General features: G+C 43.9%; 2 protein-coding genes across 2 annotated transcripts in view; one reads left to right on the top strand and one right to left on the bottom strand.

Annotated features, from left to right (window-relative positions):
- The window catches only part of LOC310795320 (laminin subunit beta-1-like), a 53,490-nt gene extending 46,737 nt beyond the window's left edge, over nt 1-6,753 (bottom strand). Inside the window, exons 1-3 of the mRNA XM_083657370.1 lie at nt 6,683-6,753; nt 5,884-6,056; nt 3,536-3,671 (exon numbers count right to left, since the gene is read on the bottom strand). Of these exons, the coding sequence (XP_083513496.1) occupies nt 3,536-3,671; nt 5,884-6,056; nt 6,683-6,713 (340 nt within the window). The 5' untranslated portion in view covers nt 6,714-6,753. The remainder of the gene's footprint in view (nt 1-3,535; nt 3,672-5,883; nt 6,057-6,682) is intronic.
- A 1,282-nt stretch (nt 6,754-8,035) lies between these two features.
- On the top strand, nt 8,036-23,526 carry ssbp1 (single-stranded DNA binding protein 1). Its single transcript, XM_083652580.1, has 7 exons — nt 8,036-8,081; nt 13,519-13,600; nt 16,928-16,988; nt 17,222-17,365; nt 21,377-21,464; nt 22,572-22,660; nt 22,924-23,526. The coding sequence occupies exons 2-7, from the start codon at nt 13,577-13,579 to the stop codon at nt 22,965-22,967; spliced, it is 450 nt and encodes a 149-aa protein (XP_083508706.1). The 5' UTR covers nt 8,036-8,081; nt 13,519-13,576; the 3' UTR covers nt 22,968-23,526.
- The last annotated feature ends 413 nt before the right edge of the window (nt 23,527-23,939 follow it).

The following is a 23,939-nucleotide window of genomic DNA, read 5'->3' as shown; positions in this document are numbered from 1 at the left end:
CAAAACTATTGAAGGATGGCTTTACTAATAACCAACCCACTTTGTATCATTAATCATCTCTGTAATATAAGCACATGGGCAGTGATTACCTTCTCTTTCTGTTTTGCTCACAGAGATCTCCCATTTCCTCCTCTGGCAAAGCGCTCCCTTCCTGACGCGTTTTACATCACAACGTGTCACAACGGAACTGCGGAGGTTCTGCTCGTGAGGCAGAATCTGCTCCGAGGGCGGCTGTTATTGTTTATTTTTATTTTTTAAGTATGCGCACATCCACAGAGAATCACATGGAGAGCCTTAACGAGCCTTAATGACTTGCAGCTGGCAGAGGTGGAGTTTCTGCAGGAGGATTTTTCTCCATGAGGTAAACAGAGAGAGAAGGTAAACACTGCCCATGTGTTTATATTACCGAGATTATATATGATATACAAAGTGGGTTGATTATCGGTAACGCCATCCTTTAATCAATTATCAAAATAGTTGCCGTTTTAATTTAATAGTTAAAATGACAACTAACGAATTAATTGTTGCAGCTCTGCACACACACACAGTTCAATGTCTCACAAACAGCCGGGTCAGCTGGCTTCCCGGCCGCGCCCCGAATCAATCTGAGGAGGACTAACGGGATGGGATTAGGAAATCCCCAGCAAGCTGCTGCTTCCTGCATGTCTTTCAAAGCCATCTGCAGTGCTGCTGGCCCCGCCCCCTCCATGTGGCCCCGCCCCCTCCATGACTCACAGCTTCCCACCGCTATAGGGACGCCATTTACAGTATGTGGCAGCAAACAGGGCTGTATAAATGCAGAGATGCAAAGTAACTAAGTACAAATTATGGATTATGGATTTTTTTTCATCTGATACCGATAACCGATAATCACTTGCTTCTCATGGCCAATATAATACGATAACCAATAATTTCACATTTTTGTATTTTAAAAATAATTTCATAATAACCTGTAGTTTATGCACAGCTGACAGTGAGCAAGGCTAAGATGTAGTGAGCAAAGATGGGTGATGTATTCCATAGCTCTGACCTCACCAAATCTAACTGACATAATTGTTAACACAAAACAAAGAACACTTCTGACTCTCCAGATCAAAAAACTTCATAAACAAACTTTGGCTTTAATAGAGCATTTTGCCTCGGAATCCAAATGAAATGCTTTGACATGATCTGTTAAATCAGACGTGTCAATGCATTAAATACAGGTTATTATTAGTAAAGTGCATCAGTCAATACAAAAAGAAAGGCTTTTATAGAAGTGACAGGCCTTCTCATAGGTTTTCATGTCACAAACAAATAGGCACACATTAGACCACAAACACCCATTTGATATGATTTTGTCCCAGTGACTCTCATATAGGAAGATTTTTGTCCTGCAGGGACCCACAGGGGAAGATGTTTGTGTTTGAGAATGTCCCCTTCATTCTGTTGGTCAGGACAAAAGAAGACATTTGAGGATGTCATCTTTGGCTTTTGGGGGAAAGTGATCGTCATTTTTCACCATTTTGTGACATTTTATAGACCAAACAACTAATCGATTCATCAAGAAAATAATCTACAGATTAATCATTAATCAAAAAATAATTGTTAGTTGCAGTCCTACTCCTGTTCAATGGATGGATTATTGGAATGCACCGATATGAACATTTTGGCCGATACCGATATCCGATATTGTTATGGCCGATAAACAGAATTTACCGAAGTCGATATGATCTGTATAAAAACAAGTTTCTATCATAATAGAATTTTGCAAATACTGAAAAACACTTGTAAACAGTGCATTTATGAAAATATACTGTAATGGGCCCTATCTTAGGCCCAGTGCAAGGACAAGACCAGGCGTTATCTAGCACTCAAAATCTCCTCTGTCTTTTAATGACCACTGGGTCACTGAGATATGTCCTTTGATGTACTGACCCAGTGGTCATTAAAAGAAGGAGGGGGGATTTTGAGTGCTAGAAACTATCAAAGATCATGCTTGCCCTTGCCCTTGCCCTTGCCCTTCCCTTCCCTTGCACCAGGCATAACATAGGGCCCAATGTCTTTCTTTATTTCCAAAACATTTCTAAAAGCCCATAAATCATAGATTTACCGCATTTACCGTTTCATCTCAAATATGAACATTTTGGCCGATACCGATAACCGATACAGTACTTACATTGCTGTTATATTGCTCAACGGACCGATACGATATATTAAAAAAAACTATACCGATATGAATGCCGATATATTGCGTATCCCTAATGGATAATGATATTCGTACTTTATTACTTTTGTCTTGTGTTCTGTGTTTTATGTTGTGTTATGTATTTTAATAAAATTGTATAACTGTCTAGTGTATGTGGGGACATAATACCAATGAGAGTGAAACCTATGACTAGAGATCATTTTTAGTGAAGTAAAGCTAGAATGAAATCAAACTATTCAGCATTTTTGCTGAGGACCCCTTGAAACCTCCTCAAAGAGCCCTAGGTGACCCAGGACCCCACTTTTAAATTCACTGTCTCATTATTCAATTCTCCTTTTTTAAAGGTGTGTGTGTGTGAGTGTGCGTGTGTGTGTGTGTGTGTGTGTGTGTGTGTGTGTGTGTGTGTGTGTGTGTGTGTGTGTGTGTGTGTGTGTGCGCGTGTGTGTGCATGTGCATGTGTGCGTGCGTGCGTGTGTTCCAGTGATGACACACATCTGTTTCTCCCACGCACACCTGTTCTCTTCAGCACACCTGCAAGCCCCTCCCCCAAAGCCCGCTGTGATTGGCCACACCGAGCGGGCCCTGTGATCTCCTGTCTAGTCATTACCAGCTTCTTGTTCCCATGAGAACAGCCTTGCAACACACTCACACGCTATGCTGCTCTCCATTCACTTTAAAGCAGGTACCTCTCTCTAATGCAGGAACGCCCAGGAAGTACTCTCTCTCTCTCTCTCTCTCTCTCTCTCTCTCATACCTGTCAATATTAGGTGATTAAAAAGATTTTCTGGGGGATCGGCAAACACCCTCCACCCCCGATCAGATCCATCAAGTCCGCCGAAGCTCCATCAGTGATGTGATCCATTGTTCTGTTGATCCATAGAACCCATTTTCATTCAGATATCTTGAGGTGAGAGATCAAGCTGGGACCCCTTTGAAAATAGTTCTTCTCCGGCCAAAATGTAGCCAGAATTTTGAGCATTATTTAGCCCCGTTGCCGACAAGCTAGTATGACATGGTTGGTACCAATGCATGTGTTAGGTCATCTAGTTTCATATGATACCAGATACTTCATTATGGCTTTCAAACTGAGCCCGTTACAGCCATTTGATTGAAATCGGGAGATTAACAGGACAAATTACCGATTGGGAACACAGCAGGAGAAAGGGTTAAAAAATAAGGAGACAATTGGGAGTGCTGGCAGGTATGCTCAGTCTCTCTCTCTCTCTCTCTCTCTCTCTCTCTCTCTCTCTCTCTCTCTCTCTCTCTCTCTCTCTCTCTCTCTCTCTCTCTCTCTCTCTCTCTCTCTCTCTCTCTCTCTCTCTCTCTCTCTCTCTCTCTCTCTCTCACCGTTCCCAGACTGCCACCAGGTCTTGAGGCGGTTGGGGGCGAAGGTGGTGACCAGGTTCTCGACGGTGTGGCTGGTGGGGTTGCTGTGTTCGTCGTACAGCTGCCGGGAGTTACACATAAAACATTTCTTCTCTTCCTGACGGGCAGAAGAAGCAGAGAAAGAGTTGAAAAGAGAGAGAAGAAGTGATCCACGAGAACTGTAATCAAATTATTGATGTATATCTGGCAGGGTAGGGAAGGGACGTCCTGCATAATCTCATGATACGATTCGATACGCGATATGAGGTTTACGGTTCGATACAGTAACAGTCATGACATGATTGAAGAAATTTAAATTCAATGACATCAAAGTCTGGCTGTGCAGATTTATGCTTATTTCTGAGCCACAAATCTTTCCAGCGATGGCGATGGCTTGCGAGCACAACAAGTACAAGAAGCCATTACAAAGTGCAAATACAGTTTGGATGGGGAGCTTGTGAAATGGTGATGCTCAAGCCGTCTCATTAAGATGACTACAGTAGAGTCAAATCAGTTTAGACCTCTTCTTATAGTCGTCCTATCTGTCTCCGCTGTGTCTGGCTAATCGTTTAATTGCTGCCCTTGTCAACAGCAGAGGGCCTCGACTGCACTCCAGTTGGTTTGGCATGAACCTCGGTTCACACGGACACGCTCGTTCAAATAATCTCTCAATATCGGGGCGTGTGAATAAACGAGGAGGCTTTCTCAATTTCACCCAGAGCCGGGCCAACTTGGCCTAGTGTTGAAATGTTGGCCGCTTAAGGCTTAAGCGCTTCCACTTAGCGATGTCTCGAAGAAATGTCCGCTACACCTCCCCCTCCTCTGCACCTCATACTTCATGACTGTGCTCATCCACAGAGCTCTCCTGTCATAAGGCTGCTATTCACACAGAGCCTCTGGATAGCACAAGCCGGCCAAAGATAAAAAGCAGAATATCTCCATCGCTCACCCTGATCACATGCACACAGGCAGGGATTGTGTGGCACACAGCGCTTATTGTGGAGGGGAATGCCAGCACTCCCACTCAGCAAGACAGCTCCATGTACTCCAACTCTTACAGTGTCATATAGTGGGGGCGATAGACCCTTTTCACGGGGGCCGTTTTGTGTCGAAAAGGCAGGGTAAACACAGGTGCAAGCAAAACACTAATGAGGGTTTCCAACTTCCATGATTGGAATTTGGAAACCCTCATTAGTGTTTTGCTTGCACCTGTGTTTACCCTGCCTTTTCGACACAAAATGGCCCCCGTGAAAAGGGTCTATCGACCACCGCCCCTGCAGCCTGATCCAGCCCAGCTGATTTGTGGTTTGACAAGATTTGTTGTTTGACAATTCCTCAACAAACTACATGAAAGAGCATTGTTCAGAATAAAGATCTTTGATAATCATAATGCAGGGTTTCATCCATTCTATGTTCAAGCTATTTGCATTGTGTCAACTAAATGCTCTTGGCAGCTACTCCTTTTTTAACATGTAAATGCTTTTATTTGATCTGGACCCCAGGAAGACTATAAGCGACCACTTTGTGGAAGCTAATGGGGATCCAAATAAAGAATAAAGAATCTGGCCGTTATCTAGCCACAGATGGATTGATCAGGATGCAGTAGCATAGGGACCACAATACCGGCTCTGTTGGGTAACTGTTATGGAAATGTGATACATGACCCTATAGTCCATGTCAATGTGAAATTCTACAGCAGTTTATATCAGATCAAACCCTAGCTGTGGTTCCTATCTCTAGTGCACCGGCCAATAGAGACATTTAAAAGTTGAGTCTGAATCACCTGCCAATGTATGTCCGTCTATCATTGTCCCCTTTTCCCCATGTTAAAAGAGAGTCAGGTGAACACCTTGAAAGTGTAAATAAGTGTGGACCCATACAGACCCTAAACCCTGATGCAAAATCCTTCCATGCATCTAATATAATTTGCCACCAAAACTTTGACATATAAACAGACTCAATTTCTGGAGACAACGTGGAGCAGTGACTGATGATTGACCAGATTGTATTAGAAATTAGAATATATTGGATACCAAACTTGGAGCCTAGAGGGAACATTGGTCCTGATGCTCCCCTAATGTGATTTGGCTTCCAAAAGAGCCAGTGAACTTGGAATGATACTGTAAGGCCCTACTCCCCCCCCCCTCTTCTTCTGATCTTTGAAAGTTACTCTGTGCTTACATAAAGTCGTTTTTCCAGCTGGTATGCCAAATCTTTGATGCCCCATGTCAGCCTTATAATTCCAAACTCACAAATATCTGTGGAATTTTGCTTGATGTTTTTCATATACATGCTCTCCTTGGTGCTCCAGGTTACCAGCAGCTTCTTACCTCCAAATGTCCCACGATGCAGAAGCGCTCGGGGCGCTCCAGGCCACAGGTGGAGGAGGAGATGAGCTTGTGCGCCCGGCCGATCAGCAGGTCTCCTGTGGCGGGGTAGCAGCTCCCCTCGGTGCACACATCCCCAAAATCTGGTGTCAGTGCCCCCACCCTACACCCCAGGGCTGGGGGACAGGAAAAAGAGTTTTCAAAATGTCATGCTAGTGATCATGCACATATTACAGCCTATTACAGTTGGAACTTACTGTTTCAAACCAAATGCCCCAGTCTGTAGATTAAATCATAATGTAAATACTTCCACACAAATATGTTTTCTGTTGCTTCCCATTTGGTATATAAAACCTAATGGCACCAAACATGCTTGTGCTCCGTCTATTTCAATTAAAGTCACATGGATTCACTCTGTAGTAGATCCAGAGAGGGTGCTTGTGTGCAGCCTTCCCCAAGCTGGCATTAACAGTAATGGTTTTGTTTAGCTGTCAGCTGGAGGTGATAAAACTTCCTATAGGCTATTCAACACAGGCGTTTTAAAGCAGCAGAACCTTGCTCTGATGACCTTGAGACCAGTCAGTCCTGGGAAACTGCGAGGAATACGCTGAATAATAGCTTGCATATGGCTTTCATTAGATATGTTGTTGCTGGAGAAGTGGGAGCGAGCGAGAACATATTGGCAATGGCAGCTACAGAAAATACAATTCCACACAGAAAACTGATGATCCTATTTTGCAACTCCTAAGCAGTCTGTAAAAGACAAAACAATCACTATCCAAGAATAAAAGGTCAAACTCACCCAGAATTGTTGCAATGTGAATGATCAACATCTCCAAGAGTGGAGCATCGACTCCACGTTTTCTCGGTGCTGTTGACGGGTCCTGAAGCAGGGAGTGAAGTGTAAAGTCAGAGGCGGAGGGAGTTGTCTTGTACAAGTCCGCATCCGAACAGCTCCACCCCACCCGCCAAGCGCGCAAATGTGCGCTGCGCTCTCTTGGAAATGTGCGCACTCTGTTTGGCTCTTCCTCACTGTGATTTCAGTGTACTGTCTTTCACAGTAGGCTAAAGTAGGCTATTGTCTTTTACTCTGTATGTCTGTCCTAATAGGTTTGTTGTGACTGGTCGTGACAGTTGTCTTCTTGTAGGCCTATTTGGTAGGCCAAAATAATGTTTAACTTTGATTGTTTTGTATTGATATTGATACCCCAGGGAGTCTAGGGGATCCACTAAACAAAAAACGTCGTGCAAATACAGTGCAGAATGCAAATTCCAGTCACAAACAAATAAAAATTGGCGGAAATGATGAGAAATGCCCTGTTCTCTAAACAACTGTATGGCCCAATATTAGCTATTAATTCATAGGCCTATTGAAAACCATTTACCAAATACCAAATACTTTAATGGATTCAGTCTTATTAGGCTACTCTCTATTTTTATTATTTTTGTCAATAAATAATTGGTCATAAAAACAGCTTTTACTCTTTTACGTTGGAAGAGTCTCTGTGGTGAGTGTCAGTTGGCAGGCATTTAGCTTATTCATTTTTTACTGTCATAATCGAGTCATATTTACACACCCAGCCAAACCTTCCCAGCTCATTCTGCAAATACCTTGTTACTTTTTCATTCTCAACTCCATCGTCTTCCACATTGATTTGGTGGTGACCAATGGTTTCCCCTCCAGATCCCGCAAGGCTTGTGTGTAGATCCGATGGTGTAGATCCATAACCATGTGTAGGCTACATCACCATCTGGTGGTGCTTTTTGGAACTGCGTGGGCAAATTACAGTATTCACAATTTACACACAGCATCCATCATCAGATTACGAATCAGTCGACGACGACTCGTATGCACATCTTTTACAGGCACCACTTTTCCAGGTCATATATGCCTACACAAAAGTGAGAGAACTAGGCATGTATATCCGAGAAAAGACGAAAATAAAACGCAGAAAATATAATCTGTACAAAAAAATAATAGGTAATGTACCCTCTTGGTGTGTAGCCTGTTTGTGATTTGTGATAATTCATTCATTCATTGGTGCATTCATTTTTTTCCCTGGTAATTATTATAAGAAGCCTCGAAGAAGAAAAATATATCCGAGCCGGAACTTTTAGTTCCCCCGGAGAACGTCGGACCTGTGTCGGAGACGGACCGGAAACAGCGTGAGGTTACCCAAGTATTTTCTGAAGTCCTGCATGTAAGTTTCAACAAACGTCTTTCTTCTGTTTTCATACAGCTCAATATCCCAAGTCAGTACGGCTCCTGTGTTAGTCAGTTGCTGCAGTCTGTAGACCAAGACATCGCTGTTCGTTATTTCCTGACCGTTCTGTTTCTACCTCCAGTGGCGGGAGTCTGGAGACGCCTCATTGCTGCTGCTTTGATAGTGTGTGTGTGGGGGGGAGTGACTCAACATGCATGTCTCTGTGTTTGTGTCAGCCAAGTGATTCTCATCAATCGTTTTCATATCAAGGACCGCACATTTTGTTCACATTAGGGCCACGGACTCGATTTTTGATGAGATTTTGTGTCTAATCTGGGAATATTTTCCAGATAACCCCCCCCCCATGACGCGATATTTTTTTTCGGATGATGGCGAAGGCTAGAAGCACCCTCTCTGCCTGTGATTGGCCTAGCGTCAAACGTTGCTAGCATGCATGAAAGACGCCACTGTGTGTTTATGTTTTTGATATAGTCTGGTGTCTGGTTTATAATGCTGCCGTTACTCTTGGCAGTGCACGTATGTAGCCTACAGACAAATAAAAAATAAAATATAAAAGATTAATGAGAATTGATCAAGGGTTATATAAAAACAGTGTCAATGCCCATTTACTTATTCTAACACAAGAGTGACATGCATTTGAATTGAAATATTAATCAGAGCAACAATGTGATTACATTTGGAATGACAAGAAAAAAATACACGTCTGTGCAAGTAGGCCTAAATAACTCAGATATAGGGGTTGCAATTGTAACGTTCCATATAATGAAGTATCTCATGCTTGTTGATTTAGGGGCCCTTTACACGAGGACAGTTTCTGGAAGAAACGACACAATAGACCAAATCACCGTGACGTCACCATGTAAACAAATTTACTTCCGGGTACCACTTGGGGAAGGCGGCAGGTTTAAATGTGCGTGTTGTCAAATAAATGCTGTCAAACCCTCTCGTTGTTTTCGGCCGACTACTTTCAATTTAAATGGTTAAACGGTTGGTAAACATGCTTGTCCGACGTATCTAGCCTTTCTTCTGTATTTGTTTTATGTAGTGTTAGCTAGCTAATAACGTTTATTTGTCTGTCAAACTCGCTGTTTTTTGCAGAGTCGTTAACGTTACAGACAGAGTAACCTCGCGTCACCAGGCTCTTCTCGGCGAGAAAGAGCCTGGGCCTAAAAAAAATATAAGTTTGGTTCCTGTTGGTTGTCAGTTGAGGTGAGGGTCGGTAGGGAATTTATTTTATTTTATTTTTTTATTTTATTTTCAGTGGCAGCAAGGGATAGATAGGAAATATATAGATATATTTTTTTTCCTTAAAATTACAGCAGCGATGGATACTTTTTTCATAACATAGCCTACATGTACTGTACCACTGTGCTCTACACACGTTTTTATATGAACAAAATATTTAAGTCAATATGAATGCTTCAATGTTATTAAAACGTGCTGATTTTAAATGTTCTTTTTTCTACTCCTAAAAACCAGTTCTGGACCATTGGCATTGAAGACATCTCAAACAATATTTCATCTCATACCTTTAATGGCATTATTAGACCGCAAAAACCAGACATACACACTTCTATCCCCCCCCCCCCCCCCCCTCCCTCCCTGCCTCTTCCAACTCACGGCTTCCTCATAGCTACACACACACGCACACAAACACACACGTCACACACACACACACACACACACACACACGCACGCACATGCACGCATACGCACAGATGCACGCACACGCGCACACACACGCTCTGGTTTGTGCTCTCTGGAAGAGAAAAGCCCACTCCCCGGGTCCGCCGGCTCTCCAGAATGTCATTTTTTAGCTCCTCTTTTTTCGTCTGTGCAACCTTCGGCGGGGGCAAATGAGTACGTTGCTGTGCACGAAACAGTATCTCGAAGGCGGACGGAGCGGTACTTTGAGCTGTCGAGGGCTGAGGTTCTGCCGTGCACTTCAGTGCTAAATACCTGAATTGAAACGTAGCCATGAAGCCACTGACGAGCGAACCAAGCTGCTGAGTGGGGGTCGACACCACATCGCTGGAGATATCCGTCCATTTGTCAGCTCTGTCCACTTTGCCGGCTGCTGATACGAATATACAAGTGCACTGTTTAACTTCCTGAAGCACGTTTTCAAACGATTTTAACCCCAATCTCACAATTCTGGTTGGCACGCTGCTGCATGGGCAGAGAAGCGACACAAAGCACATGTCCGTCATGCTCCCTCCATGCCATTTTCGTTTTAAAGTATCCGTAGCGAAAAGCACCTTCGCGTAGTCTGGGCACCTTCCACCCCGCTTTTTGTCATGGGGGCGTAAACCCCGGACCCAGAATTAACACCGGATAGCAATGCGCCTAACAACGTCTTTGTTGCCGTTAGCTTGACGCGGTGATGTTACCTAAACTAGAGTCTGATCAAAACAAAGCTAGCGTTACATAAAACAAAACGTTTATGCAATATGGCATCTCCGTCACCACCGCCTGACACACCGGTCAAAACGGTGAAAGAGGATTCTGATACTTGGGTCAAATTGTCAAGTTAACGTGAAAGTTGACGAGCTAGAAACGCTGCCATCCGGTCTAGGGCGGGCTCTAGGCGGGAACCAGTAGGGTGACAAAATCAATTGTGGGCGGGAGCCAGGCTCTTTCTCGCCGAGAAGAGCCTGGTGACGCGAGGTTACCTTCGCGCAGTGGCAAACCCCGCCCCTTAGGGCCACCGTCAAATCAACAAGCTCATAAAATAAATTGGGTCGCACGTAAATTGACAGGGTCGGTCGGCAACCGGAACCAAACTTAATTTTTTTTTAGGCCCTGGTACAGACAGAGCTACTGACGCCACGTCAATTTAATTTAGCTTCAGTCTACTCTAGTCTGGTCCAACAGGTAAATTAGCTAGTCTGGTCTCCACTAATGTTAGTGAAAGTGTTGTTATGAATGATATTAAACAACAACACAACACGGACGAACCATTTTTGTCTTCTTTGTCTGTTTTTGTCTTCAACACGTCAGTTTGTGCCGTCCACCGCCTTTATAATGTGTGGACCCAGGGGTACCCGGAAGTAAATGTAAACATCCCGCTGATTTGGTCTATAGCGTTTCCTTCACACCTTTTCCCTGTTTACATGAGCGCTGTTGAATTTTTAAAACGCCGTATTGTACATGCCAGGTCGCTAGGTGGCAGTGTGATCACCTTATTCTTTGCCCATACAAGGACGCTTCTGCATGATGTAATTTTGTAATCGTCTTTCCTGTTTTAAACACGGAAGTAGAGTACGCCTTCCGCAGTCATTTAGACTTGCCAAAAAGCTTTTTTTCAAGCTTTTTTTTTTTTTTTTTTTTTAAGTTTTAACTCATTCTCTGCCAGGGTCATTTCGGTCTGTGTGCTCCCAGTGCCAGGATTTTGAGCATATTTCCTGATCTTCCAGGACCCACAGAATATTCTGTGCTAGGAATAAAATTACACAACATATCTCACAATAAAGCAGAGACTCTCTTCTTACCCCTTGTAAAAAACTGAAACTCTCCCATGTTTCCTTGTTTAGTTACAAGCAGTGGAAGTTAGCTTGTTTTCACTAAAAATGCCCTCCTTGGGACATAAATAGGAGAAAAAGAGGTTTTTAGTGAAGGACACCGTTTCAAGCAGAACTCTCTTTTGAGCCTTTTATTTTTTGCCTCAGTGACACATCAGACATATACAGTATTTGTTTTCCCCCAAAAAATAAAAAATAAAATAAAATAAGAGAATGTATTTGAGGGAGCTGTGTCGGTCCATCCCGCCCAGTGAGCGGCTACAGAGAGAGAGAGAGAGAGAGTCTGGCCCCTGGGGTTTCTTGACAGATGAGGCTTGGCCGCAGTATTTATCAAAGTATGATAAATATGTGCACAAAATCAAATAAATAATTTACTTTTACAGTTGCCATGTGGATTTTTAGCTTGGCTTGATAAAAGCATAAACAAATGGAACGAACCCTTATGTGGTCACACTCACACACTCTCTCTCTCTCACACACACACACACACACACACAGGAATAACGAGTGCTGTAACGTTACCTGCTGTCACGTTACCTCTCATAACTAACGTTAGCACAGAAGATCACACAATAGCTACGTTAGTGCTGTAAACTTTGAAATGTTTGTGTGACATGTTTCGCCTTGGTTGCTGGGGACGGGTGTGTGACGCGGTTTGACACGTTTGACGTATCCATGTGATTCCTCCTCCCTTGAGTGTGACAGAGCTCTCCCTTGAGAGGGAGAGCTGGCAAGAGGAAACGTGAAGCGAGTCATGCCGGCGGCATAAGTTATAAACAATGCGTGACAATTATACTCGAATGTTGTGTGTGTGATCATTTCATCTCAAACGCGATACAAAAAATAGGCTACTTTTTACCATCGTCATCGCTCTCTCCAAGTGGCACCCATTTCTCCTCCTCCGATTCATCTGTGTCAGACGGATCAGAACGCTGTGAAGGGGAGACTTCGTCGCCATGGCGCTCCGTCGTGGAGCAATAACAAAAACGCTGGCGTCTTCCTCGCCATCGTCGCCAGCCGAGAACTCTGGATCGGACTCTGTTTCGACCACAGGCTCCACCCATAAATACTAAACTAGCGGGTTCCTTTCATCAGTTTGACCTGAAACAATGTCACAGGCTGGGAAAGTGTCTGATGTAATGTAAACAGCCAAAACATGAAAGTACGTCCGAGTACGTCTTTGGCACAGAACGCCATTGTTAAAAGTACGTCCGGGTACGTCTTTGGCAGATAATGAGTTAATATTTGTCGGGTAAGAATGTAACATATGTGACCAGTTTATCAGAATAACGCCTATTGGAAATCTTTAACGAGCAGCGAGGACCGGGAGCGCTGAGTGTGCTATCTGTCAAACCCTACTGCAGGCTACTGGCAGTGAGAAAACACTGTCGACGTGCTTTTGTAACTAACATTAAATGCCGACTGGGTACAGCCATCGGCTCCTCGCAGCAGTAACGTTATGAACATGTAACTGAAGTTGGCCGCAGTGTAGCTTAATTCTGAATGTTGCCAAACTTCATTCATACTGACGTTTTATTTTGAAAATGGTTGCCAACTCGCACACGGCTATGGCGTAATCACGTGCAGGCACGTCAGAGTTTCTGAAATGTGCCGTCTTCAAGCGATTACATGGAGCCCTCAGCGGGAAGCGTCTCAAAGAATTCCACTCTGGAAGGTGGTTTCAAAATGTGTCGTTTCCTAAGCCCAAATTCGCCGCCCAAAAACAGACACAACCTCACCTAATACATTACAGCTTACCTGCACTTGCAATGTCAATGTTGCACAGTCACTTGTGCAGTCTTTCCACTGCTCCCAGGATGTAATCTGTAGATGCATTCACTTCTAGTGATGGTCACCTGATTTTCTGTCTGTGTTTTTCTCATCTCTCTTAGTCAGCTGCTGTCTCTGTTTGTCTGCTGCTTCACTCAGAGCCGTCCGTCCAGCAGAGAGATGTTGAGAAGTGCCTCAGCACAGGTGAGAAGGAAACCACTGATAACATTTGTGTTTTTAATGGAGGCATGTTATTAGAACAAGACTAATGAATGAATAAAATTATGTTGCTTACAATAGTACAGGGTATCCACAGGTCTTGAAAAGTATTGAAAGTTGATGAATCAATTTAAGGAAAATTAAGACCATAACTCATTGAGTGCCAGCCACTTTTGGAGAACGGACGCTCCCAGTGCCAGAGTTTCAGAGCGTTTTCAGTGATTTCTCGAGGCCCACAGAATATTGTGTGATATTACTATGTAAACACCGAACACGCACAAAGAACGATGAGACTCTCTTCTATCATCTGCAAAAAAAAGTTTATTGATACCATTTTCCGTTCTTTAGTTATGAGCCGGAGAATATAGGTTGTTTTGAGCAAAAAGACACGTTTCAAATTAGAAGCTGAGTTATTCCGCCTTTTGTGAAATGAAGCATTTCAAGCACATTCACTGAGTCTGAAGCTAATATTTTCTGATGTAGTGACGTGGTGTAGTTGTATGGTGCCCTGCGTGCCCCACCCCCCTCTCCCCCCCTCAGCTGCAAACTCCTAACACACAGCCTAACACGCACCCAGTCTATTTTCGGAGCGCTCCGTTTTTGTGCGCCGGTTCCCAGCGCGACACGGAAATGCCAAACCGGACTGCAGGGAAAGGTTTGGCCCTTCGGCGTCGGGTGCTGCCTTTCTGGCGGCTAATCGTGTGGAGAAACTATGCAGACAGACAGACAGAGGCAGAGCAGTTGTGGGCGCGGATTGACTGCTGTTCGCAGCCAATGTCAGCTGTGGCTGCAGCATGAGCGGTTTCTCTTTCATCACGGGGCTTTTTCCTGCTGTTTTCCGGACCTTTCTCTAATCTGGAGAGCACTGTCGCCACCTAATGAGTCCGTAAAATAGGTTATACACCTTCAATAGCTACAATATTTGTACAGGAGATGCAGGAGGCTTTGATCCACGTCCCACCGTCAAAAAACGCAATTGACGAACATACTCGTCCTTGGCACTCTACGTTAGTATCTGAATTGACGAACATACTCGTCCTTGGCACTCAATGAGTTAAAAAGTATTACAAATTCATAATTGAGAGGTATTCAGTTTTGTAGCTAATGTGCTGATGGTGTTAAATGAGCATAATATCGTCCCATATCAATCGCAGACCCCTGAATTGAATCGATATCGTATTTTGGCAGACTTTGTGATATCGGAAAATATCGTATCATTGTCCAAAGAATCTATATTATAATATTATTATATATAGTATCGTCATGAAACTTGTGATTTACACTAGAGCCCGACCGATATATTGGTCCACCGATATTATTGGCCGATAACCGATATATTGGTATCGGCCGATATGTTTGCAGATATTTTTTTATTTTGTATTTTTTGAGTGATATAGACAGCATTTTGTGTATATTTGATCTTTTTTCTTAACTCAAGTTATATTTTATGTTTGTTCTATGTCTGTTTTTGTATTTCTAGTTATTTATAATTATTAAATTCCCAGTGAAGTTTACTGTTTCATTGCATTGATGTAATTTTGTACAATAACGTTTAGTGATAAGCTGTAAAATATCCTGCCTACATTACATATCTCAAGTCATGTCAAGTCACATCTTTGTCAGGTGTTTGATAATTGAGGGATCATTGCAAAAAAAGTGTAATATAATGTGTAAATATAATATGAGAATATCGGCCGATATATTGATATCGTCATTTTACTCCCTAATATCAGTATCGGCATCGGCCTCGAAAATCCAGTATCGGTCGGGCTCTAATTTACACGCCTATCGTTTATGTGACGAAAATGGCGTTGAGGTCTTGAAAAAGTCTTAAAAAAGGTCTTAAAAGGTATTGAATTTAACTTCAACATCCCTGCATATACCCTGTAGTAGAATAATGATGCATTACAGATGTATAATGATAATTAAGTGCGTCAATATGTCAACAACAAGGAGATACAGAGATCAAGGGGCATCAGCCCTGAGCAGCAGCCAGATATATCCCCCAGTGGAGTCTAGATACTGTTGTTGGTGATCTGAGGCTGATCAATCTGATGACTGAAGGGTCTGCAACACTGGGTGGAGACGAGGAGGTGGGGTGGTGCACAAACGACAGCAGCAGGAGAGGGCAGGCTGAGGAGGATAAAAACAGACTTATTTTGTGTATGTGACTGTGTACTTTGTACACTAATAATTTTTTTTACATCAAAAGTCACACTAGTACACGTGTTTTTGTTACCCAGGAAAGCAGCCGGAGGTAGCAGCAGCAGCATTGCCTTTTAAACTTTTAGATCGCACTCTCTTTCCGGGTAAAATTTTCAAACTAATGTCATTTAAACAAGTAAATAGCCTCACTGATGCACGTTGGAGGGGAAAAAGGTGTTTTAACAAACAAAGCAGCAAACATTGTATCAAAATTCTCACTTTGATGTTAAGATTACATAATAGATGAAACTGAATGAACAGGCCAGTAACGTGATTAATTGGACCTGTTCTTGTTGAGATTATGGATGAAACGATTACCGGTTTAATGATCAACCGTGATCAAATTCCTGCCGGTTAGTAGTACCGTTTCAAATTTCTATTATTAAAAGTGTGTTACCGTGATTACAGCGCTTTGTAAATACTGTCCATCATCAACAGTCTCCCAGACGCAGGCGTGCAGCCTTGGTGAAATGGTGGTTTCAGTGAGTGTATCAACACTTTTTGGTTCTGAGTTTTCAATATAAAATTGGTGATTTGTTTTTTACATAATAGTGAAACTGTAAAGCATTAGTCAAAATGTAAACGTTACAACAAGGGATTTATTTTGAAAGAGCTAAAGTGGACGACCTACTTACATTCTGGCTGACTTGGACACCGTCTATGCGCCTGGAACTGGGCTGTGTGGGGTGCACTGACGAGACACGTTTTTCTCTCTGCATATTCCGTCAATGTAAAGTAATTTACTGTTAAGAAAGTCGAATTTCAGCCTGTGGGAATCACTGAATCTCACTGACTCACGCTGGAAAAGGGGCAGCAACTCTGGCGGAGGAGAAGCAGAGTCGGAAAATCACAGGTTGGACCAACGCCAAGATTTATATCGCCAGCCGGAGCAGAGCCGGCGCGTAAAAACCCACCTCACTTGCAGGGTCGCTCTATCAGCTAAACGGCCCGGCTTGGAAACTTTTAGACTGAAGAAAATTGCACTAGTTTGTGGATATTAGTGGGATTTTTGGCCAGTCTAAAAGGGGCTTAAATCTGCATACTAATAACATAGGAAGTAAAACATTATATGTAATAGCCATGTGGCCAAATCTGTTTCCTCCACAGATTTTTAGGCAGGTGGTCAGACACAGAAGCACAGACCCCGGCAGTATGATCCTAGAGAGATGTGAGTAAAGTGTGTGTGTGTGTGTGTGTGTGTGTGTGTGTGTGGATGCACGTCTGTACGTCTGTTTTTAAGTGAAGGATTTTATTATTGCGTATGTTAGCTCAATAACACATCTTTGCGTCTCTCATTAAGTATACCTATCCATTTTTGAAATTATGTACCGGTATTTGCATATTTTTGTATGAACAAGACAAACCCTGGTCACTTTTGATGTGTGTGTTTGTTTCTTCCAGCGATAAACCGTGTGCAGCTGTTGGGCCGGGTGGGTCAGGACCCTGTGATGAGACAAGCGGACGGCCGTAACCCCGTCACCATCTTTTCGTTAGCCACCAACGAGATGTGGCGCTCCGGGGGGGACGGAGAGATGACCTCCACAGGTAGACACTGTTAAAGAGATATGACCTCCACAGGTAGACACTGTTAAAGAGAGATGACCTCCACAGGTAGACACTGTTAAAGAGAGATGACCTCCACAGGTAGACACTGTTAAAGAGAGGTGACCTCCACAGGTAGACACTGTTAAAGAGAGATGACCTCCACAGGTAGACACTGTTAAAGAGAGATGACCTCCACAGGTAGACACTGTTAAAGAGAGATGACCTCCACAGGTAGACACTGTTAAAGAGAGATGACCTCCACAGGTAGACACTGTTAAAGAGAGATGACCTCCACAGGTAGACACTGTTAAAGAGAGATGACCTCCACAGGTAGACACTGTTAAAGAGAGATGACCTCCACAGGTAGAAACTGTTAAAGAGAGAAGACCTCCACAGGTAGACACTGTTAAAGAGAGATGACCTCCACAGGTAGACACTGTTAAAGAGAGATGACCTCCACAGGTAGACACTGTTAAAGAGAGATGACCTCCACAGGTAGACACTGTTAAAGAGATATGACCTCCACAGGTAGACACTGTTAAAGAGAGATGACCTCCACAGGTAGACACTGTTAAAGAGAGATGACCTCCACAGGTAGACACTGTTAAAGAGAGATGACCTCCACAGGTAGACACTGTTAAAGAGAGGTGACCTCCACAGGTAGACACTGTTAAAGAGAGAAGACCTCCACAGGTAGACACTGTTAAAGAGAGATGACCTCCACAGGTAGACACTGTTAAAGAGAGATGACCTCCACAGGTAGACACTGTTAAAGAGAGATGACCTCCACAGGTAGACACTGTTAAAGAGAGGTGACCTCCACAGGTAGACACTGTTAAAGAGAGAAGACCTCCACAGGTAGACACTGTTAAAGAGAGGTGACCTCCACAGGTAGACACTGTTAAAGAGAGAAGACCTCCACAGGTAGACACTGTTAAAGAGAGATGACCTCCACAGGTAGACACTGTTAAAGAGAGATGACCTCCACAGGTAGACACTGTTAAAGAGAGGTGACCTCCACAGGTAGACACTGTTAAAGAGAGATGACCTCCACAGGTAGACACTGTTAAAGAGAGAAGACCTCCACAGGTAGACACTGTTAAAGAGAGATGACCTCCACAGGTAGACACTGTTAAAGAGAGATGACCTCCACAGGTAGACACTGTTAAAGAGAGATGACCTCCACAGGTAGACACTGTTAAAGAGAGATGACCTACACAGGTAGACACTGTTAAAGAGAGATGACCTCCACAGGTAGACACTGTTAAAGAGAGGTGACCTCCACAGGTAGACACTGTTAAAGAGAGATGACCTCCACAGGTAGACACTGTTAAAGAGAGATGACCTCCACAGGTAGACACTGTTAAAGAGAGATGACCTCCACAGGTAGACACTGTTAACACATTGAGTGCCAGCCGTTTTTTCAATCCTGTAGGTAAGTTGTGCCAGGTTTTTTTTTGAGGATTCTGGCTCATTTTACAAGAGCCGAGGATTATTTTCTGTTAAGACTTCGTGAACACCAATCATCTAAAAAGAACTAATAGAATGTGTGCTTTCTCTGTCTAAAAGAGTTAGTTTGCAGAGTTAGTAGTTATGTAGATATTAGCCGTTGAGTACAGCATGGTTTCAGAGATTTTCAGAGAGTTTGGAGATAAATGGATTTTTAGAACCACCTCACGTGCCTGTGATTATGGGTGCCCTTGGGCAAGTCTGTATACTGTATTGTGTGTGTGTGTGTGTGTGTGTGTGTGTGTGTGTGTGTGTGTGTGTGTGTGTGTGTGTGTGTGTGTGTGTTCGCGCGTTGCTCCGCGGCTCTGAGAGGAAGAGATCTCTGTCCGTTCTTTGCCCCCACAGCGTGTCTGTCTCCCACTCTGTGTGCTCTCTCTCTCTCTCTCTCTCTCTCTCTCTCCTCTCTCTCTCTCTCTCTCTCCTCTCTCTCTCTCTCGGGACTAGAGAGAGAGAGAGAGAGAGAGTGTGTGTGTGTCTCCAAACTCCTCCCTCCGTCTGTGCTGCGGAGGGAGGAGGCTCCGCGGCCGCTCTCGGCAGTCTGGACTGTAAAAACTGGCTCGTTCGTTTCTTGAGGTGTCGGCTGAGAGCTTTGAAGAAGCTTTTGTGATTCTGGTCTTATTTATGCGCAAAGGTACTCGAGTGTGTGTGTGTGCGCGCGCGCGCGTGTGTGTGTGTGTTTGTGAAATCGAAAGAGTTTTCGCCCAGCTATTTCCTTAAAAATTAGACTGGCTTTCCAGCGGACCCGTGGCTGTGGCTTTCTCTGTCTGGAGAGAACTGTCGCCACTTAGTGGTCGGTAAAATAGATTATACACATTCTCTTCCTCCAATATTGATATAGAAGACGTAAAAGGGGTTGATTGATGTCCCACCGTCAAAAAAAAAAATGTTTATGTAAGACGAGATATCTCGTCTTTGGCACTCAACGGGTGGATTATGTAAGACGAGATATCTCGTCCATGGCACTCAAGGTGTTAAAGAGATATGACCTCCACAGGTAGACACTGTTAAAGAGAGATGACCTCCACAGGTAGACACTGTTAAAGAGAGGTGACCTCCACAGGTAGACACTGTTAAAGAGAGATGACCTCCACAGGTAGACACTGTTAAAGAGAGATGACCTCCACAGGTAGACACTGTTAAAGAGATATGACCTCCACAGGTAGACACTGTTAAAGAGAGATGACCTCCACAGGTAGACACTGTTAAAGAGAGGTGACCTCCACAGGTAGACACTGTTAAAGAGAGATGACCTCCACAGGTAGACACTGTTAAAGAGAGATGACCTCCACAGGTAGACACTGTTAAAGAGAGATGACCTCCACAGGTAGACACTGTTAAAGAGAGATGACCTCCACAGGTAGACACTGTTAAAGAGAGGTGACCTCCACAGGTAGACACTGTTAAAGAGAGATGACCTCCACAGGTAGAAACTGTTAAAGAGAGATGACCTCCACAGGTAGACACTGTTAAAGAGATATGACCTCCACAGGTAGACACTGTTAAAGAGATATGACCTCCACAGGTAGACACTGTTAAAGAGATATGACCTCCACAGGTAGACACTGTTAAAGAGAGATGACCTCCACAGGTAGACACTGTTAAAGAGAGATGACCTCCACAGGTAGACGCTGTTAAAGAGAGATGACCTCCACAGGTAGACACTGTTAAAGAGAGATGACCTCCACAGGTAGACACTAAGAGAGATGACCTCCACAGGTAGACACTGTTAAAGAGAGATGACCTCCACAGGTAGACACTGTTAAAGAGAGATGACCTCCACAGGTAGACACTGTAGTGTGGGGAAAAAGATGGAGCTCTTCTTGTCCTTAGTTTAGCTGCTCTACAACAGCTTGTCTGCACTGTAGAATCTGTTGAACATGAAGGGGGAAATGCAGTGTCGCTTTTGGCCAGTAGATGTCGCATTTGGACCCTGTGTTCAACAGGTTATGACAAACAAGATATACCCACGGCCCACTTTGCCCTTCCACAGAGTTCCCCAAATATGAATCCTAATCCAAGTAGATGTAATATTGCCCTTTGCTGTAGTGTATATCACAGCATGTCCATTTAATCAGCTTATTGTATAAAGCAGTGGTTCCAAACCTTTCTGGCTTCAGTACCCCCTTTCCCTCATTTCTCAATCCAAGTACCCAATTGCAGCATTTTGCTTAGAAAACTGCAAGAGAAAACTAGCATTATGATGCAATGAATGAATGATAACGCACCTTTTGAAGAATATAACATTACAAAATAAGAAATGGAGTGAAAGAGTTGCAATTAGTGCCAACTGCTTTATTTTAACGTTTCCTTTATTTTCATGATTTATTCTTACATTTTTCCATTTTCCTCTTTCTCTCAAGTGCCCCCTCCCCTGTAGCACCTCCACGCACGTACATAAGCGTACCCCGTTTTGGGAACCACTGATATAAAGGGTGGTGAAGTGATTGACGGATGGATTGTGTTAAATTCACTTCTTTACACTCTGCTGTTTTGTGACTCTAGGGGACATGAGTCAGAAGACAACATGGCATCGTGTGTCCGTGTTCAAACCTGGTTTGAGAGACGTGGCCTACAATTACATCAAGAAAGGGTACGGCCTACACTCCTGATCATGTCTCTACTCAGACAGAACACACACAATTACATCAAGAAAGGGTACGGCCTACACTCCTGATCATGTCTCTACTCAGACAGAACACACACAATTACATCAAGAAAGGGTACGGCCTACACTCCTGATCATGTCTCTACTCAGACAGAACACACACAATTACATCAAGAAAGGGTACGGCCTACACTCCTGATCATGTCTCTACTCAGACAGAACACACACACAATTACATCAAGAAAGGGTATGGCCTACACTCCTGATCATGTCTCTACTCAGACAGAAAACACACACACACACACACACACACACAATTACATCAAGAAAGGGTACGGCCTACACTCCTGATCATGTCTCTACTCAGACAGAAAACACACACACACACACACACACACACAATTACATCAAGAAAGGGTACGGCCTACACTCCTGATCATGTCTCTTCTCAGACAGAAAACACACACACACACACACACACACACACACACACACACAATTACATCAAGAAAGGGTACGGCCTACACTCCTGATCATGTCTCTTCTCAGACAGAAAACACACACACACACACACACACACACACACACACACACACACACACACAATTACATCAAGAAAGGGTACGGCCTACACTCCTGATCATGTCTCTTCTCAGACAGAAAACACACACACACACACACACACACACACACACACACACACAATTACATCAAGAAAGGGTAGCGCCTAGTACTCCTGATCATGTCTTTCTCAGACAGAACACACACACACGCACACAATCCTTAAAATAACGGCATCTAAACAGTCCCACACGATTCCTGGGGTGGAGACTCTGAACTGACTGACAGACAGACAGACACCGCCCACCCACCTAGGCGCCGTCGTGCAACTGTGCGCCATCGGCTCAAACCGGGGAAGGATTTATTACATCAACGATTACATCAAAATTGCTCGAGTGACATCACTAATGACATCACAACTGCTCGAGTTACTGCTACCTGAAACACATGGGGTTGCAATATGTGTTAGCATTGTGTGTGTGTGTAGACAGAAACGGCACTAATCGTGAGGCTATCGGTTGCTGATTGCAGGGCTCGAATTCTGGTGGAGGGGAAACTCGACTATGGAGAGTATGTGGACAAGGACCAAGTCAGACGGCAGGCCACCACCATCATCGCAGGTCAGTGAACAGAACACACACATTCAAGTTCAATCTGTAATGGACCCTTTTCACCGCAGCCGCTTTGAGTTTCAAAGTAGGGTAAACACAGGTGTAATCAATAACATTAATGAGGGCCCTGGCACTGGAACACATACATGGAATGGAACCATCATTAATGTTACTGGTTACACCTGTGTTGCCCTGCTTTGACGCCTCGAAAGGGCTGCTGTGAAAAGGGTCTATTCTGCCCAGCTCATCCTAACAGCCACTTGTCTCTCCAGACAACATTGTCTTCCTGAGCGACAACGTGAAGGACAGAACCTGAGGGCCTCTTCATACCGTCTGCAGCCAAGATGGCTTTTTTTCTTTTCTTTTTTCCTGATTTTTTCATTTTCTCCCCAATTGCACTTGGCCAATTTCCCCCCCTGCTGCCCTGGTTGCTGCTCCACCCTCTGCCAATCTGGGGAGAGTCAAGACTGCACCATGCAAGATGGGAGGACAACTTGTTTTGTACAACTACTCTTTATGTTTATACAAAAAAACACTGAACTAAACCCCACCAAACAGAGGATTACTGTGTTTATCCACGAGACGGGGGACAGGATATGGTGTGACACACTGGTTATGTATGACTGTGGCTCCCCCTACTGGTGGAAAAAAAAATACCTTAGTGCTTCAGGCATTAAAGCCCCAACGTGGAACTTTCTGCTGAGCAGCAACAGTGACCTCTGCTGCCACAAATGGTAAATACAGATGCTAATAAATGCTACACTTTCTTGTTTGTATGTTCAAATATCAACCTTATTTTACTGTTTCTGCTTGTACTCTCTACTTTGCTTACCTTTCTGCAGTGTTTATTACTGATTCGCTGGGGAAATAAATCTCCCCAAATGATGTTGTCTCGACTTGTTTTATTGAAACGAGTGGCTTATCGCGCCGCTAATCAAGCTAGCAAGCGATAAACACGTGTTTCACTTCCTATCCGTACTTCACAATGAAAGCTTTTGGTTAGTTTGACAGCAGAAAACTTTCAGCAGGAAATGGAGGTACGTCCAGGCAACTTTCATGCTCCCGGACAGAGGCTCAAAGTTACGTGGTGCAGGAAACAGGCATTCAGGGCGTAGAGTGGGAATGATAGAGGTGCCATTCTGCCTATAGGACTCAGTATACCATCGAAATGATTTAAAACGGGTTCCCAACCTTTTTTGCACTGTGGTTTAAAATTGACAATATTGCTGTGACCCGGGGGGGGGGGGGCGACCCAGCCCGACTGGCTCGGGTCGGGCTCAGGGCTATC

This window comes from Poromitra crassiceps (genome assembly GCF_964638095.1).
Source record: "Poromitra crassiceps genome assembly, chromosome: 2".
Taxonomy (NCBI): Eukaryota; Metazoa; Chordata; class Actinopteri; order Beryciformes; family Melamphaidae; genus Poromitra; species Poromitra crassiceps.
This window is presented reverse-complemented; position numbering and strand designations above follow the sequence as displayed.